Genomic DNA, 18,940 nt, shown 5'->3' with positions numbered 1-18,940 from the left:
CTCATGTGCAGCCTGTAATGATGGCCACTAACAAAAATTGTTCCCATCTGAAAGCTGCCCAGAGCTGCATGATCCAAAATGAGCTGCTGACCTCAGAAGAGAACCCAGCGGGCAAACCACCACATCACAGAGACTTGGCCCTCTGCAGCACCGCTAATTGTCCCCTTGTCTGCAGGCACTGAGTGAAGGCAGCTACTCAAGGGCAGGGGAACTGTCCTCTAAGCTTGTGTTAATGACTGACTTTCTCCTAAGCCCCATTTCCAGCGTGTTTGGGGAGATGCTGTCCCAGTCCTTGCTGACATACTTTTTGTCAAAGGGTCACTGCACCTCTGCTACAATCCCAGTAAAACCTATACAAATTGTCCCACCCACAAGTGCAGGCATTGGATTCAACCCAGCAAATTAACCAAAGACAGTCATAAGCCAAACAACACAAAACCAGACCCAACCTCAGTGCAGGGAGAGGCAAACCTGCCATGAACCTGGATGCTTTGACTCAAACCAGCCCCAAAACCAGCACACATCTGTTGTCACTGCAGTTCCACAAGACCCTGTTGAAATTATGACCAGCTCCCTGCTGTGGCTCTATTCCCTAGTGAAGGCTGCAAGCACCAGCGTGGTAAAAGGATCTTGATGGGTAAAAATTATGCTTCCATTTAGGAAGATCCACTAATGGCACCTTGTGCATCTGTCACTGCATTAACATCAATTTGAGACTGTGCATAAGGCGGGCAACTGGTGAAGGGAACAGCTTGCTTACATTAGGAGGTCTGGCTGAAGGGGGACCTTCGGCTTTGTTTCTCTGGAGGGATTGAGATCAGCTAACAGGAAAGTGGATACTTTCTTGTGGGTATTCACATTTTTGTAGATTGGATTCCTTTTGTATAGGAAGGGAGAGACCTCTCAGATCAGTGTGGGAAAAAGGAGTGGGAGACTGTAGAAAAATACTTGGGGAGCAAATGGAGCATAATTACAGCAATGGTAAAACACACGTGCACGTTCTGGAGAGCAGAGCTATGGAATAAAAGACACAAACTCCGGTTGTGGGGTCACTTTCACCCCCTCCCTCCCAAGAGTCTGGATTTGCCTCCTTCTGTGCCCGGCCAAGGAAAATAACAAAACTAAATATAAAAATTCAGCAATCTGGGGAGCTGCTCCAGTGCCCAAAACGTAGGTGTCTAATGCTGTTTTAGGCACTGCTGGTGATCCAAGACATCTGCGTGAGGCTCACAGATACAGCACCAGACCTATGTCAGGCTTCCTCCCACCCAGGGCAGCAGCCAGGGGCCAGGCAAGGAACCCTGGGGCATGGAAAAGGGCACTCCATGCCTACATTTGGGCATCTGAACAGCTTCCCCAGAGCCCTGTGTGTTTGGACAGTTGGAGTTAATCATCGAAGAGAAACGAGAAACAGAGCTTCCGTTAGCAAACAGCACTGGGAGATTTGGTAGCAGAGAGTGTAAAATAGAAAAGGATCCGAGCACAGGGGACCATCCGGCAGAGTCAGAGGGGGAGGATGGGCAGGAGAGCATCCAAACAGAGCAGCTGCCAGCAGCTCAGAAAAGTTTCAAATTCTTCCTGCGCCACGCCGAAGTTTAGTCATAAATGACAACGGGGGACCTGGGGACAGAGGGATATTTTCTGAAGGGTGTGATCTGCTGGCTGTTTAGACTCTTATGTGTTCCACATGTCTGAGCGCCTCCCAAACACGTCCTCTGCACATGCCGTGCAGCACAGCCGCGCTGTCCTCCCCGCCTTGTGGACAGGCATCTGGAAGCATGGAGGGATGTTTTCAGCTTGACCCCAGTTGTTGTCTGTGGGAGTTTAAGCCCCAAACTTCCTTTTCATGCCTTTGAAGCCAGGCGCTTAAAGAGGAGTCAGACTTCAGCTTCCAGCTTAACCCTTCCACCCTGTGTCTGTCCTCCCTCAGTGGGTAAAATAGTGGGTGTTTCTGTGCTTCATTTGGTATTTACAACTTTTACGCAGCAATTAATATTTCCAGTGGAGGAATAAAATAACCCCCTAAGGACAATGCAACTCAACCTTTCAGACTTCTCATCTCTCCTGGCCCCCTTCTTCCCCTGCCCCCTGCAACGTGGACAGCCCCAGAATATGGGGCAACTCAGTGCCCTTCTTACTCCCCACCCTTCCTTCCAAGCAGCCTGTTACAGGAAGGGAAAAAAAAATAATAGAGAAAAAACCCCAACCTTACTTGGAAACTTTAACAAACAAATATTCTCAGTTCTGCTGCCCCCAAAACACCAGCAAGGAGAAAATTTTGGGTCCTCTCTGGAGGTTTGTTTTATTCTCTAGATTTCAGCTCCGCCAGCAGCTATATCTGTGTAAATCAAATTACGCCTCCTGTTTACTTATCTCCAGAGCGCTGACACTGGCAACCGAGGCTTATCTCGGCGTGTCAGGAGCTAGCGCCTTCCTCGGGGGTAGAACAGGAACTCCATAGAAGCTACTTGGAGTGGGAGAAGGAGTGTAAATCAGGGAAAACTCTGCTGGCTGTGCTCCCCAGCAGCGGGGCTACGTTCCCCAGCTCTGTTGCTTGCTAGGGGCAGTGCAGGGAAGCCGAAGTCCGCGATGCCCAGGGGGGTGGAGGCTGCCTCCTCCCTGTGGATTAGAAGCCTGGAAGCCAGAGTTTGGATTTCGGTTTCCTCATTTGTAAGGAGGAGGCAGTGGTGGAGCTGCCCGCGGTGGTGACGGTGTGGTGGTTTGCGGAGCTGGCACTGTTTGGCTGTCACCGCGTCCTTCGCTGCTCCTGAGGTCGGTCCGCCCTCCTGCCTGGGAGATGGGGGTTATTTCACGGCAGAAGTGTGGGCACAGGGACCGTGTGAGAGCATCCCACTGCTCAGGAGCACGCAGAGCCCTCCAGGGCTGGCCCATGCTGACTCAAGGGCGAGGGTACGCCGCATTTTGCTCCCATGGAAAGCTTCGTGCCTCAGTTTCCCCCTTGGTGGTAGTGTTTGCTTTGTCCCAGTGCTGCTCTGAGATGCCCCGGCAGGGCAACCTGTAAAACAGGAGCTGGGATATGACCTGCTCATTGCCGTGTTCTGTACTGCCGGGAGCACCTGGAGCCTTGGGCATCGCCACCACGAGCCTGACAGCACCTGGGACAGATAAACTTACTCCACTCGGCTCATGCTTGTGCCAGTTTTACGTGGAATGCGGGATAAAAGCAGAGCCTGGGTATCGCACTTGGGTGGAGCGGGGCGAGACGCCCTCATGGGGGTCTCACCTCCTTCACCCCGGGGAAAGTCTGCTGTGCCAGGGGCCGATGCACCCACCCCAGGTCCCAGCCCTCCAAGGAAAATGTAGTCGAATCCCGGTTTGCCCGGAATTTACATGTGTTTCAACGCATTTGGCCCCGCAGAGTGAAACCGGCGCCCTTCCCCGCCTGCCCCCGGCACCGAGCCCACCGCGGGCAGCGGGGGCCCGGCGGGCGGGAGGGAAGGAGGGACAGAGGGAAGGAGGGACGGAGGACGCCGCCCGCCCCGGGGCTGCCCCGCGGGTCCGGGGCGGGGGGCGCGGGCGGGCCGGGGCGGAGCGCAGCGCAGCGGGGCATTCCCGCCGCAGCGCCGGGAGGAAGCGGCGGGCAGGGCTGGGCGAGGCAGCGCGCGGAGGCGCCTCATCCCCTACTTCTCCCCGCAGATCTTCCAATGGAGGCAGCTGGAGAACCTCTATTTCCGCGAGAAGAAGTTTTCGGTGGAGGTGCACGATCCGCGCAGGTGAGCCACGAGACGGGCCGGGCTGAGCCGGGCTATGCGGTGCCGAGCCGTGCTGAGCCGGGTCCTGCCGAGCCGCCCTGCCCCCGCCGCTGTGCGGGGCTCGCTGCGCTTGGTAGCTGGGGAACACGTAAGAGAAAGGCAGCGGGTACCAAGCCGGCGGCTGCTGCTTCCTTCCAGCGGGACGTTTCGGCTTCTGGTGTGCGTTTTTGAGGATGTGTTTCCCCTCGGCTCCTAGCGGTATGCTTTTTTCCCCTTCCCTCTGTTCTGGCACCTTGTGACCCCCGGGACTGTGCAGCTCCGGTGCCCCAGCTGCAGTGCCGGCAGCCCCCTTGCGCGAAAGGGGGGTTTGCCTTGTGTCCGTGTTTCATTCAGAGCCCGGAGACGAGCGCCAGATTTTGTACTCACATGCTTTTTTGTAAATAAATATTCAGTAGTACAACCGAAAGGAATGGCACGGAACCAGACTTTTACCGGCAGCCTGAATGAAAGCCCATCAGTCTTTTTGGCACAGGAGTTTTTTTTTCTTACTTTGGAATCCTAATGTGAGAGTTCAAGGGACTCTGTGCATCCCATCAGTGCGTTTAGCACTGATGGTGTGTTTGCATTACCGGATGGTTACAGCACACAGTGTGTGCATGGCTCTGAAAGTTATTCTGACTAAAAGCAATGTTTCACTTGCACTGTAAGTATGATACCACTGATGGAAACCATCTCTCTGCCCAGACTGATTTGATGATCTGCTGGTAGTAGTGTGTTTTGCTGATCACTCAGCTGTGATCCTGTTTCACCTGTTTCCCATGCCTATCTGTGTACTAATAGATGTACTTTTATTAGGGGAATTTTGCATGCAATTTCTATCCTTATTTACCCTGATATGAGCACAGTCACACCAGTACAACAGTGCCTGTCTGCAGAGGTGCATTTTGTTAAAACAAGCACCAAGTAAAGCAACTCATGTCATTGTGCAGCTCCGGGTCAGCAGAACCTCAAAGCATCTGCTTAATATTAAGCATGTAAACAGTCGCATGAAACCTAGCAGAGCAAATTCCCAAAGTTGAGAATACACTGGGAGATCTTCCAGCAGCAGGATCTGGGGGTAGTGCACTCCTTCCCCCACGGAGGCTCTGGCAGCCGGTGAGGCGTCAGAAACGCGTGCTCTGAGTGACCAACAGCCAGGAGCCCCTAAATGTCCTAAGTTCTGCCTGTTTCCTGGAAGGGGCAGTTGCAAGAAAAAGAAAGGAAATAGCTCTGGGACCTTAAAATCATGGTGACATTTGCAAAGCGATGTCGTGCATGAAATGTGACCACACAGAGCAACCTCTTCTCTTTCATTTGTATTTAGGTGATAGGAATTAGTGACACAGAAGAGCTTCCGGTTTTAATTCCATTGCATTGTTTCTCTGACTCAACACCAGGAGGACAAAGCCGTGCCCCAGGTTGTCAGCCTGGTACTTTCTTGCTACAAGGGAATTAGTTTGGTTGGGTTTTGTATCATTTTGATTGGTTTTTGTATCCAGAGTGCCCCCATCCAGGTGGAACTGGTACTCAGGCTGTAATGCAGCACAGCACGTTGCAGTGGCGTGGTGGGAAGACAGCTCGGGTTGTAGTCTCCCAGCCAAGTGGGATGGACTCCTGCAAGGAGTTGTTCAGCTTGCGGAGGCGGAGGAGTAGCCAATGCAGTGCTCTCTCCACATTCCTCTCCTCGTAGCCAAACCAGAGCCTGAGTCAGCGAAGCCACAGTCAGGAGAGCAAGCGCAGCTCTGTGGTTGTGGCCAGGGCTGGGCAGCACAATGTATGTTTTTAAGCCCTGCCTCTGCCCATGGCTTCCTGTCCCCAACAAGCCATTTAACCTCCTTTCATTGCACTTACTTATCCCATAAAGGAGGAAAATGATACATTTTAGGGGCTATCAACAGGGTTAATTCCATAGCACATGTAGCATGCATGGAGGGAAGTCATGGAAAAAACACCCATGGGCCATCTCTCTCAGGTCTTCAAACACAGCTGTGAAAAGCAAATCCACAGCTCTGACCAGCAAAGTCTGCAGACGTTCTAACGGAGTCTGCTGTTCTGATGGGGAAACATGTACAGGTTCCAAAAAGAAAAAAAAAAATAGAAATCACTGCTTTTAGAGTAAGAAGATGAATGGTTTGCAGAGTATGTTTCTAAGAATTCAGGAGTAACTGCATTTGAACTGAATATGATGACACTAGAATTAAGGCCTCAGCCCATGTTTGAGTGCCTAAATGCCTTGGAGCCTTACATGCCAATGTGCTGCAGTGGTTTGTGTCCTTAGACCAATATAAAGCATCCAGAGTTGGATTTACTCTCCAGTCTCAACTTTAAGAACACCTCCCAGCACAGCCTTCATTCCCTGTCCAGTGACAGGAATGAGGCAGCCCAGCACCATCAGCCGCTGTCCTGTTGCATCCACGGAGGCTTTCTCACAAGAGCAATACTCCTAATGGGACAAGGTCTCTAGCACCATTCACAAGGAAAGGACTCGGCACAGGGTAACACTGAAACATGAGATCCCAGTTGTCTCAGAGCTTGTTTGCTTTGGCCACAGCGGTTTTCTCAGAAATTTCGCTCTGATTTGTAGCTCCATAATTTGACTTTAACACATTTTGAAGCACTGAAAAGGCCCTGATGCAATGTCTGTCAGCCCTCTCCCAGACTGACTGTTGCCAGCAGTTCTCATTTTGCTGCAGAGTTTTGGTTTTCTTACATTCTTGGCTCCATCACAACTTTCTTCAGCTGTTCACCCCTCCATGTTCACCTCCAGCTTTGGACAAGGCACTAGCCTACAAGCACCAGAAGAGAGGTGGCCACTGCATGGACAGGTGGGGAACCTTAGCAGGCTTGAGGACTTGTGAGTGCTGGTAAAAGAGTTGACTCTCCCTTGCAGAGCTCCTGGGCTGTCCTGCAGTGTCACCTCCACACCTGCATGGCTCAGAGTCCCTGCTGACTGTGGACTGTGGCAGGCCCTCTTCAGCACCCCTGCTCCCCAGGCTGTCTCTTGCACTGGTCCCTCTTCACCATCCATGTCCCCAAAAGTGTCATGTTTCTGAGCAAGCCTCTGTACTCATGTCACACCATTTCATAATCCTACTCATCTTAACAGACTGGAGAGGAGGCCCTCATTTATTTGGGGCTCTGTAGGTCAGTGGTGTGGTTTATTCCAGCCAGAGCTCCACCCCTGCAGTGGGAAGAGTTCCACAGACCAGGATGCTGAGAGCCTGGATGTGTGCTGTGCTGGTGTCAGGGGCTCTGCTGCTCTGGTGGGGTTGCTTTTGAGGGATGGGGAGGAATAATCAAGCAGGTTTGTACAGCTGTGAAAGCATGGGGAAACCTAGCCTGTGTTTTTTTGCTAATGTTTGAGAACAATTGGGAGTCCCAGAGAAGAAATATTTAGCTCTTATTTTTCCTGTTTATAAATCTACTCAGCTAATCACTGAGTCCATTCTTCGGTCCAGGGCACTAGGCAGCCCCCTCTGAGCCTCACAACTCCCTGCTCCCATACCATGTGGCAAATCCTGTTACATCTGTTTGTAAGTGGGGAAATCAAGGTTCCTGAAGAGTTTCGCTCACATTTCCTAAAGTAGCCGCTGATCCTGTGGATCTTCAGTTGTTACCTGGGTCCTAATATTTGAGAGCCGCTGTCCAAAGCCAGAGGTAGTGGAGGGTGTGAGGGCTTAGCCTCAGATGTCTCTGCATGTGATGAGACACAGAGGATTCACGCAGGCTTTGACCTTGGTGACTCCACTGGGATATGCAGCAAGTCAACATCAGCTCAGACAAACCCAGAGATACAGTCTGAGCTGGACAAACTGGATGATCTTTACCGTTAGTCCTCTGGAGCTTGCTATCCTGAGGAGATATTTAAAGTAAATGCTCCTGTGGCTTGATTAGATACTTATTCCTGGTTTCTAAGCATTTTTTCCCATTAGCACAAGAGTTTACAAAGTAAAGACAGCAGCTTTTACTATGAGATCTGTGACAGGTTCTGCCACAGAAGGCAATCTGGTGAAACCTTTGTGTAACCCCAGTTCATTTTTTTCTCCTCTCCAGGGCATCTGTGACCAGGAGGACTTTTGGGCATAGTGGCATCGCTGTGCATACGTGGTACGCCTGTCCAGCACTAATAAAGTCTATCTGGGCTATGGCCATTAGTCAACATCAGTTCTACCTGGACAGGAAGCAAAGCAAGGTGAGCATGGGAAGTGCACATTGTAGTGGGTGAGTCCTTCTCACTCCTCACTATCCCAGCCAGGCCAAGTCCAGATGGTGGCTTCTTTCCTGCCCTCCCTTTCTACTCAAGATCACAAAAAAAAGGCAGATCGACTCAAGATATTGGCTAATCTTGACCTGATTGAGAAAATTTATATTGAATTCATGCCTATGGGAGTAAGGATTGAGGAAAAGGTTGTCTTGAACTGTGGCCAAATTGAAGGAGCCAAAGTTAGCAAGCAGATAGGGTCACATCCCTGTCTGGATGGTTTCCACGTCTTGAACTCTGTCATAAAGTTAGGGAAGCTTCCCAATAACTGAGTTCAAAGAAGCTTCACAATCTACAACTGTTTTTGGATTCTTCTTGCTGTTCCTTGCTTTTTACTGTTGTATTTCCCTAGAAATGAGGGGTAGGGATATTATTTTAGGAGGGGGGCAGGAGGTTTGACAGCCTGGCCATACAAGGAACGATCGCAATCTGGTACTGCACAAAGGGCCACGCAATACACAAAAGAAACCACCTTGAAACCAGAGGAGTGTGTGTTCTCCCTCTTAATTCTTTTCATCAGTAATTTTAGGCATACCCAGAGCAGCAGGAGATCGCTTTGATCACTTAGAGATTACTTTGATACAGAGAAAAGACTTCTCATGCAGACTTCCCTCTCCATACGAGCACACTGGAGTAAAGCTTCACAGAGAAGACAGAGCCTGTATTGAGTGGGTACCTGCATTGGCCCTCATCTCTGGTAAAATGGCAGAACGTGCAGGTGATGATCCTCCAAATGCCTGAAACAATCTTAATATCTTGCTATTTTTGAAAGCACTGCCTGTATTTTCAGGCCGAGGCTGCTCCCTTCCTTGCCCAGGCCCTGGCCCTATCAGGTCCCTTCATGAGTCAGTTCAGCCCACTAAACTGGCAGAAAAATATTTCTTTTTCCTGCTTTTCTTTATTGCATTATTTTTTCTGCCAGTCAAATGAATCAAGTTGGCTTTCTGGGATTATGTGGAGGGCTGTGAGTGGGCTGTTAGTCCCACTCGTTCTAAGCCCTTCTGATATTGCTTTCCCCATCATGAGCTCTGTGACTATTGTAGAGTGGGTGGACTTTTGGATGCCTTGGGCATGGTTGCACCCACTTTGGCCATGTCTCATCTAATGCAATTTCACCTTAGTTGCTGTAAGCTGTATTGAATTTAGGATGTAGCCAACTTCCCAACCCTGCCTAAGTGCCAGCTGTAAATATGGACAAAATCGCATATTCACTGATACCAAGGGATGCCTTCCTCTCCCCCTGCTCTGCTCAGGACCTTCAGGGCAGTGCACAGTTCTCTCTGTCAACTCAGAGATAGATTTCAATGAAACAGAAGTTTATTTTTCTTTACTTTTAGCCAGATGGATTTGCTGATCTAGCTGTAAGGTATTTAAGTCACAAGCAACCAACAAACAAAAGGAGATTCCCTCCTCCTCCTCCTATTTCTTTGGTAAGAAACCAGGTCTCAGAAACACTCAGGACTTCCCTTCAGTGACTCCTTTTGTTGTTGGCAGATTGTGTTTCAATCTGATCTCCCCTCTCTCACACTCCTACAGGCAGCACCACCCACCAGCCCTCGTTTGTCAACCTGTCACGTCTGTGACCATGTCAGCATGCTTTGTCACAATAATCCCAGTGGTCATGCTGAGGCTTTGAAGTTAAGGCGTACAAATATTTTTGTCCCTTTCTCTTAAGGGAACTGGTATCTTCGTCTGTTGTCCTCATCTTTGACGTATTGACACTGTCAATATTGATAGATCCATCAATTTTAATTGATCTGTTCAGTTCATCCTGCTGGTCACTTCAAGGACACTGTGCTCATATGAGCTTCGCTTTGGAAAACTAGTAAATCATATCCCAGAGAGGGGTGATGTGAAATGTCTTCGGTTCAGCTCTCAGGGGCCTAGACAAACATTTATTGAGTTTCAGGTCGCATGGGTTTGCAGCCCCTTAAATCTCAGGCCCCACTTCAATTGAATCCTCAACTTCAAAGCAAAACTTAGATATTCCTTCCTTTCATGTCTAAACTTGGCATTTCATATCATTTTGACAAAAGAAAGAAAAATAAAAAACAAACTTAGAGGAAAAAGCCTGCTGGAGCTCACTGCAGCTGAGCATTTGCTCCAGTGATGTAGATTAGATGGCGGGAGATGTGACATAATGATAAAGAAAGCTTGAACTCTGTTCTCCTCACATAACTGGGCACCAGTTGGATCTGGACCAACAGCTCCACTGGAAAGAAAACCCTTCATTTGATTTTTAAAAGAAATAAAATCCGCTTTGCCTGGATTCTGACACTTTTCAAGTGAGGTCCCCGACGTTTCTGCAGCCTCACTCCATGTTGAGCTCCTGCCAGCTCTCCGGGTTCCCAGCATCTCACTCCCCACTGATCTGTCTCTCTTTCCCTGCAATTGAAGCGTAACGTGGAGACTGAAAAGATCCCCAGCTTCCCAAGTGAGCTTGTCAGCGTGCACCACTCCTGTCAGCTTCCCCTTTTTTTCGGGAGACAGATGCAGCAGGACTTCAAGGCATGTCTTTGCTCTGGTGACTGCACTGAGTCAATCAAACGTTTGGCCTAGAAACCTTGAGAAATCCCATTTTGTGGGAATTTTCAACAGCATGTTCCTCCAAGTGCAAGGCTTTTTGGCTGAATGAACTGGTAGAAAATAGGCCAAGGGTTTCAAGGAATCACCTCCAGCAAAGCCCCATCACTGCAGCAAGAGGGATAAATTCATCCCTAGCGTCCATCTTCTTCCTCATTTCACTTATGGATTTTTCTTCACCCTCTGACCCTGTCAGAACAGCACTGGAGATCAGTTTGGCCCCATGCTTTGAAATGACTCATGAATGAGCCAGTCTTCCTCCATCTAAATGAGATTTGGCAGGTCTGCACTAAGTGCTTTAAAATTTCTGAGCCTGGAGGGACTGCGGGGCTCGGGGGAGCACTAATGGGGTGTAACCCAGCTTTGCAGTGCTGCGCTGCAGCACACAGCCTGCACCGGCCTCGCGCTGGCTGCTGCTCAGTGGCCTGTGTGAAATAAGCTGTTGGTCTGATTCCTGCTGCTGCTGAGAGCCTGTCCAATGCACGAGACCACCTGACGCTGACTGGCACTGCTGTAGGCAGCAGAGGCAGCAGGGACTGAGCAGCAAAGAAAATTAACCCCATTCCTTCCAGGAAATGTTTCATCCACACTGTGCAGTGCAGGGCACCATTAGCACAACTGTGATCAGATCTAAAACCTTCTCCTATGTCTTCAGCAGGTTTGAATTGTACCCTCTGTGGAGGAAGCTCACTCTGTCCTGCTAATCCTGTCTGCTGGTTTGTTCTTCCTCTCTCCTGGCTTCAGGGATGCCAGGCTTTGGTCTTATATCATCTTTTCGTTTGCCCTATGTAGGGCACACTTCCAGCCACTGCTGGCTTGGCCAGGACCACAACAGCACCCAGCAGCCACATTGCCTTCACTCAGCACTTTGGTTGGTGCCCAGTCAGACAGGTAGAGCCACAGTGTGCCCTAATTTGTATTCTGAACATGAATGGAAATAAACTGCAGGGCTTCTTGCTGTAACTATCCTACAAAAACAGGAAAACCTCATGGAGCAGGAGGACCTGTCTGTGCAGACTTGGGGTTTGTGCCTTTCTGGGGCATGCAGTGCCAGGACTCAGTGTGTTGGGTCAGGCAGACACTGGATTTGATCAATATAGCTGTTTCTGGAGTTATACAAGGTACACGTAACCCTACATATATGTATGTACATATACAGCATATATACAACTGCAGGGGATTTATCTGCAGAACAAAGGCAGTTGCAAGGCTTGTTACCTCCAAAAGTCTGGCATTGCAGCAAGAAAGCAGTTCATGCTTAGGCTAACCAAGATTTCAGTAGAAAGAAATCTCATTAGATAAAAGCAGTGATTTTCCTCCTCACCTGGAACTATCCTTTCAGAGCTGTTGTGGTGGCAAAGTCCACTTTATACCTCCCTCTGTTGCTTTCAAAGTGGTCTCTCCCTAAACCACTGTGCTAGAAAGTTCTCCCTTTACCGAGATTCCGCTAGTCACTGACCCTCTCCCCCCTCCCATCCCTTTTCCCATTGGCCCCTGTTATGTCTCTCATCCTTGCCCCTGCCCCCGAGCCCTCAGACTATTGGCTTCTGATGCTCTGCCCGCCTTTGGGAGCTCTCAGGATAAAAGCACGAGTGGGGTTTGTTCTTGGTTTCTTTGTCTCTGCTCCCTTCGGGTGTGTTGGTTCCATTGAGCGCCTCGGCAGTGCAGGCAGAGAACCCCTCTCACCTCTGTGTCTCCGGTTCGTGCCCAGGCTGTGGGTGGGTGTGAGCGGCTGTTCGTGACCACCTGTGAAGGTGAGATCGTGTGCTCGCGTGGGTGCTGGCAGCGCCGCCTGAGCGCTCCACGAGGGACCCTGTGGAAAAAGATTCACCGAAGCCCTCCTTTCATACAGAGATACTTGAAGAATATGTTTCACAGGCCTTGTTTCTGACCAGAAACATCTGATCCAAGAAGCTAAAGAGTGCTGTCCTTCTCCTGGGGCTGATTTTAGGGAGGAACTGCTGGAAATGAGACATGTCTAACTGGTTTCAGCATTAGTTGAAGAGGGCTAGTACTGGTTGACTGATCTGCTCCGCTATCTTGTCAGGTAGTTCAGCCTCTGCACTCAAACAAGTGAGACCACACGCCCTGTTATTGGCATTGTTATGGAAATAAGCCTGTGAGGCATTTGGGTACCTCGAATGGTAACAATGGAGCCTATAAATACCCAAGAATATTAAATTATGATAATACTTCTGAGGGTGTTTTCATTGTAAGGCTTTCCTAGTACTTTCTTCATTTACAGTCTTAATCTTAAAAATACAGTGTGCAACAGGGAGACATTTTCTTTCCCTTATTATTTCACTGATATGCAAACAGAGGTGGGGATCACTAAGAACTTAACCTTAAGTGTCTTACCCAAAGCCCCACAGCACATCAGTAACAGAGCTAAGAAGCTCAGTGGTACGCACTCAGCCATCAATTCAGCCTTAGTTCTTGTTGGAATGGTTACTTTTTCCTGAGGATATGAAGTAACACTGAAAATCCCATCATGACAAGTGTTCCTGGTTGTCCTGGTTTATGTTATTTCCAGCGGGAACAGATCACACCCTGGTATGTGGACATCAGTCAGCTTTGATTTGTTAGCACAGTAATGATGTGCCCATCCTCTGAGCTGTATGGCCAGGGCTGAGCCTCTTCTGGCCTTGAGAAGGTGCAGAGGTGAATGCTTAGGTGATCTTTAACTGGGGCTTCGCCCCTTTTTTGGATAAAACTCTTCTTGCAGTTGGAGAGTCTTGGCAAAATGTGACAACAACTTTCCATGTTCTGGGAAATTAAATTTGCAGGTCAGTGGCCCTGCAAGGACAAGTTAATTGAAGCTCAGAAGCACAGGGCTTATAAGATTTGAGCAATGGGCTGAGATGACTGTTGGAGGTCCATTCCAGCTGAAATATTCTATTCTATTTTCTAGGTTTACATACTATGCATTATTTACTTTCTTGTAATTACAAATTGCAACAATCTTGTTGATATTTGGTGCTGAACAATGGCCAAGCCCTAGTGTGACCAGTTACTGAGCTGGGCTGGCTGTTGTTTCTTACTGGAGTAATGTTAATGCTTTGAAGGGGTCCCTCACAGTAGGGGCGCTTCATGCAGCTTGTTAGTCTGGACAATAACCTGAATGTGTTTTCCTGTCAGGATTTTCTTCCAACTTCTCATGACAGCCCATTTAAGCCATGTCCTCACTGTCTTGTTCCAAAGCTTATTGCTGATTTGTGAAGGCCGCTTCTTGCTTCCTTTAGATGCTAGAGATGGTCTTTAGCCTTTGAGCTTTTCAGCAGGTTATTATGATGGCATTTCTGAAGGTTTCTTATTGTATGTGGTAAAACAGTGGCTCCATACATCCTTTGTTTAAGAGAGAAAAATGTGCATGGCAAAGCAGAGAAAAACCCAAACAATAGGAAGCGATGCCAGAATTGTACCCACTTAAGAATGTAAAAAGTACAGCAGTGAATACTGTGCCAGATTGCTTCTATTCTTGTAAAATAATCCAAGTTTGCTGTGGAGGCCTGTTTCCTGCCACAGCAAAAGGTCTTTTTTCTTCTGTGAGCTTTCAAGAGCAAATAGAAGTTAGATCATTACTAACTCCTGTGTCCACCTCCAGTCCAAGATTCATGCTGCAAGAAGCCTGAGTGAGATTGCGATTGACCTGACCGAAACTGGAACCCTCAAGACCTCAAAGCTGGCCAACATGGGGAGTAAAGGCAAAATTATCAGCGGAAGCAGCGGGAGTCTTCTGTCATCAGGTAGGTCCTTTGTCCTGTAACTGGAAAGAATATGGTGGGAAGGGCCATGGCCATGGTATGATGGGGAGCAGCCAGAAGCTGCACTGCAGAAATGAAAGTCACTTCCCTTTAGACTTTCTGTCTGTCCAGGTGGCAGTCCATCTCTCAGCACATTGTTCCACAAACAGCCCAGGCAGCAGCCTCCCTCTCCCTCTTTACCACCACTCATTTCCTCCTTGTCTCCAGGATGTCATCTCCAGCCTCTCAATTTCCAACTGAAACCTGGTCTCCCTTCACAATTCCTACCCTAACCATCCCTTGGTATCCAGCATCCTGAGGCAGATGGGTTTGTGAAGGAGTCCCCAGCCAGCACTGGGGAAGCAGCCAGCCAGTACAGCTCACAAGGAAAACTGAGGCTGGGAACTGGTGATGTTCCTCCGCATTGTTGAGATAGGGTGTCTTCTTCACAGAGTGCACATCTGCTTTGCCTCTGTGTTGCTGGAATTTGGCTGCTCTCCCAGGCTCAATAGAACTATTCCCTAGCACTCTACCAAACTAGTGCCAGGGTCCAGGAGGTTTCTTGTTGTGGCTTAGAGCACTTTCCTGTGTGAAGAAGATGTAATCTGTGAGAGAAACCCAAGGGAAGGTAATGCAGAGGAGAGCTAGAGCATGAGGAGAGAAGGACTGGAGAAGGGGGTTCAGGAGGTTGTCTGTGACTCTTTGATACTCTTCTGTCAGTCTGAACCAGGCAAGCTGTGTGCAAAACAGGGATAAATGTCACTGCACGCATAAAGCAGGGGTTGATATTTAGCAAAGAGCTTGAAGCTGCTTAGGTGAGCTATTCAGGAGGGCAGTGTTGCTGGTATCACTGTAATTAACAGTTTCAGACAATTAAATACCTTCTGTTAAGCATTGTATCAAGTTATCAAAACCAAATGTGTTGAGATGTGTAACAGCACAGAATAACCTTCTTATACTTGCACAAGGGAAGAGCCCATGTAGGAATGCAAATGCTTTAAAACTGAATCCACACTGATGTAGTAGATTAGCTTTGCATCACTGTATCCTTCATGTCTCTTAAAAGGCACACTTTCCTGCTTGGCAAATGTTCAGCAAGGGGTTAAAATGTGCAGTGCTTTCAGAGCTGCTTGCTGTGCAATTCCTTGCCTTGCCTGCAAACAGAGTTGCCTTTCTGTTCCTGAGGCCTTCCCGACAAAGTATACAATCCACTGTCTGTGCCTCCCATCGCTTAGGGAGTTGCAGTAGCTCAGCAGCTCCCAGATTGGTGTCGGGTTGTTGGAACTCTTTGTTTGTTTGGCATTTTTTCCAGCTCTCCTGCTGGAAAGTAAATAACGTTAAGTACCCCAAGAAAGTTCTTAAGGTCTTTCCAAGATCTCAGCCTCCTGGGCACTATTCCCAAGTTTGTGAGAGCTACTTGGTAATAATCCTGTTTCCATGTTAATACATGGACTTTTTGTGTTCCTCGAGAAAAAACAGTGGGGTCTGCTTCTGCTCTTACACCTAGAGAGAGCAGTAGCCAAGTGAAAGCCAGAAGCAAATCAGGCCCAGAAAAGCTGCTGTGGGGCCAACATCTATCAGGGTTAAGTGGATGGAAATTCCAAACTGGGAGCTGCCAGTGCTTTTATTTCTGTACATTTGTGCTCCCTGCACCTTTCTGGCTGAGCACAGGATTTGTACACTCATCAGAATTGCACTAGTGACTAGACCGACCCAGAGTTCATTGACCAGGTGAGTAATTTCTTCAGTCCTGGGTAGGTGGATCTGCCTACCTGGGTGCCTTCATAGGGCTGTGTGAACCTCTGTTTGTATCAAGGTGCTGCTGGTGGGTCAGGCAAGCACGGCTCCCTCTGTGTTCCTTTCTTCAGAGCTGCCTGTTACATCCTGCCAGCTCCGAGGACAGGGCTCTCACAAAAATGGTGAGGAAAGCTGAAGGGGTTGCTGCTGTTGTGTGTGTTCCAGCAGCTACAAGAAAGTATTGAGAGATGTCTGGCAGAGTTCAGGTATGAGGGAATTGGAAACCCTGGATTGCTTCCACACAGTCACTCAGACCTCTCTGCTCCAAGAGCCCCTTGCCTCAAGCCTGGCTGGTGGAGGTGGCCCATCCCTGTCCCACTGGATGGGAGGGGGCATTCATTGCCTGTCCCAGTCACTGGCTCTGTCCCAGGCTTTCTGTTTCCTCCCATTGTGCCAAACATTATCGGCACACAGCCACAACAATGATGGGCTATCGCAGTACAGCCTGCACACTGGAGAGAATAACTGCAAATGATTAAGTGGCCACAGTAGACTTCCAGGCTATAAATATCTCAAGTGACTCGAAATCACAAGGTCAGGACTGAATCTCTGTTTTCCCCCACTTCCCTACTATTCTCAGTCATTTTTTTCCTGAAAATTATTTGTAGTCATTTCCTCCCTCCATCTCACTCCTCCTCACTGGAGGGGCTGTCAGCACTGAGGAGCATGCCAAAACTGGCATGTCTCCCCTGGGCTTGCAGCAAGTCTGCAAGGAAAAGTCTGTTGTTGCTTCCAGCTGTCACACTGTCTGGAGAAGATCCTGCTGTGCAGTATGAGGCAGTCGCTGCCCCATACCACTTACAGTCTCGAGAGACAGCAGAGGGGAGATGGAGTCTTACACTGGGAAGTGGCTTCCTCATGATCACAGCAATTCAAGACCAAAGCTTCAGGTCCTTCATTTTTCCCACGCTCTTGATCTCAGTCTGTCCACTGCAGATTTGTAATTTTGATGCCCAAGTCCATTTCTGACAAGCTGACTCTTAACTTTTGTCCTCCTTTTGGATCTAAAGGGGCCTCCCTAGGACAGTGGGCAGCTGTGATTTAGCTCAGGGATCTTCTGCTCAGGATGTGTGGGCCATCCCTGGACATCTGGGGTAAGAGTTGTCCATGAATGAAAGCTCTGCTTTCACACAGGCAGGAACCAAACCAAAGCCAGCAGAACAAAAGCAAGTTAGGTCTAAGGTGGATTTTTCCTTTAGAGTCTGTGTCGTAAGAGCTCTGCAGGTCTCCGAGCTAGTGAGGAGCCCTGTAATCACTGGGTTATTGTTGGTCTGAACCCCAGACAACCTTCTTCATCTCTGTGGGCCAAGGAGACACCCCAGAGGAGCATCTCTGTTCTAGCTCTGCAGGCGCATTCAAGGAGCCTCCAGCCCCTGCGCCCCATTCCTTCTGCAACAGGAGGTTTCCTGTGCAGGGGCCTGTTTACGTTTGAAAACGCCACAACAGAGTCCAGCCAGCTGGTTCCCAGGGCCTGCCGCTGCATCTGGCGGGGCCGTGTCCCAGCTGGACCGCCCCAGCGGGCGTTGGAGCGGATAAACAGCACCCGCGTGGCCCGTGAGCACAGGGGCTGGCGAAGACGAGTCGCCCACAGGATATCTGAGCGCATCCTGTGTGGAGCAGCTCCAGCTGAGCTCCCGCGCGCCGCGGAGGAAATCCTAAATGTCGGGCAGGGACCAGAGATAGGGGCTGTCTGGGGTTGTTGTGCGCTGACATCCTGGCGTGGTCACTCAGCCCGTGCTCTGGCACAGAGCGAGCGTGGGGGAAACTTCCCTCCCCGCTTGGGGGACAGCCTTCCACAGAGACCTCAGCCAAATGCCAGTGAGCTGGAGCCAGCAGCCGGATGTAGCGTGAAGGGTTTGCCATATTTAGATGTGTTTTTCCTGGAGCAGGAGACTTGGGGAATGAGAAAGAGGAGAGATGCCTGGATGCTTTTGCCTTGCTGCTGCTGCTCAGCCACCTTGTTGCATCTTCTCTCTCAGGTGGTGTCACCAAGACTTGGCTCCCTCTGCTCTTCAGCATCCTATGTGTCCTCCCTGCTTGTTTTCATCCTTCTCATTTTCCAAGCTGACTCTACTCTACTACAATAGATGGAGGAAATAGGGACAAACAATGAGTCACTTACAGGGCTTTTCTCTCTGAAGTGCTGTCTGGTCTCATCCCTTTGGCAGGCTTTAAAGCAAAGCTTATCTTGGACCCCAGCAGACCTGTACCTGCATAACACTTGACCAGATCCTTCAGGGGTTTGACCCATGTGCTACATGTCCCCATCAATATCACCAAGACTGTCCTGACCTCACCAGTATAGAAGTGAGCAGAACGCAGCCTGTTAGCATTGGTGAAATTCAGCCATGAATTCTGCTGGGGAAGTGAGTTGGGCAGGGAGGACCATGTTCTGCCTGTGTTTCTCAACTCACGTTCTCCCAAATGTCAGTGGATGAAGAAATCACCCAGAGAGGCCATGTGAGTGTCAGAAGATGAGTACTGTTTCCACAGATTAGTAGGGTAATAAGCAGACATTTAGGTCACCAAGACCTGTGCCCCATCCTGTGTGCTAAGGAAGAAAGGGCACATCCACATAAAAACAGCCCCCAGTTCAGGAGGTTCCTGGTGCTCACGAGAGAGAAGGTCCTGTGCCTGCTACCCGGTGTGCTTTCACAACCCTTTTTCTTTTAGGAACATCAAATTGTTCTGCAGAAGCGTGTGTTAAAATGAAGAGTTTGGTAAATCCTTGCACTGCAAATGGGAAGGAGGCTGAAAAATAATTTCCACAAAAAGGTTCAAATGCCATATAGGAAAATTATATA

General features: G+C 49.3%; 1 protein-coding gene across 9 annotated transcripts in view; it reads left to right on the top strand.

Annotated features, from left to right (window-relative positions):
- The window catches only part of FRMD4A (FERM domain containing 4A), a 359,132-nt gene that overhangs the window by 315,605 nt on the left and 24,587 nt on the right, over positions 1–18,940 (top strand). For all 9 annotated transcript variants that reach the window (XM_042053262.1, XM_042053270.1, XM_042053280.1 and 6 more), the window contains 3 exons: positions 3,658–3,734; positions 7,806–7,944; positions 14,201–14,342. In XM_042053262.1, coding sequence (XP_041909196.1) covers positions 3,658–3,734; positions 7,806–7,944; positions 14,201–14,342 — 358 coding nt within the window. The remainder of the gene's footprint in view (positions 1–3,657; positions 3,735–7,805; positions 7,945–14,200; positions 14,343–18,940) is intronic.

The sequence above is a fragment of the Corvus kubaryi genome, unplaced genomic scaffold (assembly GCF_017639235.1).
Source record: "Corvus kubaryi isolate FWS band 111438036 unplaced genomic scaffold, C.kubaryi_AGA036_p1.0 135, whole genome shotgun sequence".
In the NCBI taxonomy this organism is placed as follows: Eukaryota; Metazoa; Chordata; class Aves; order Passeriformes; family Corvidae; genus Corvus; species Corvus kubaryi.
This window is presented reverse-complemented; position numbering and strand designations above follow the sequence as displayed.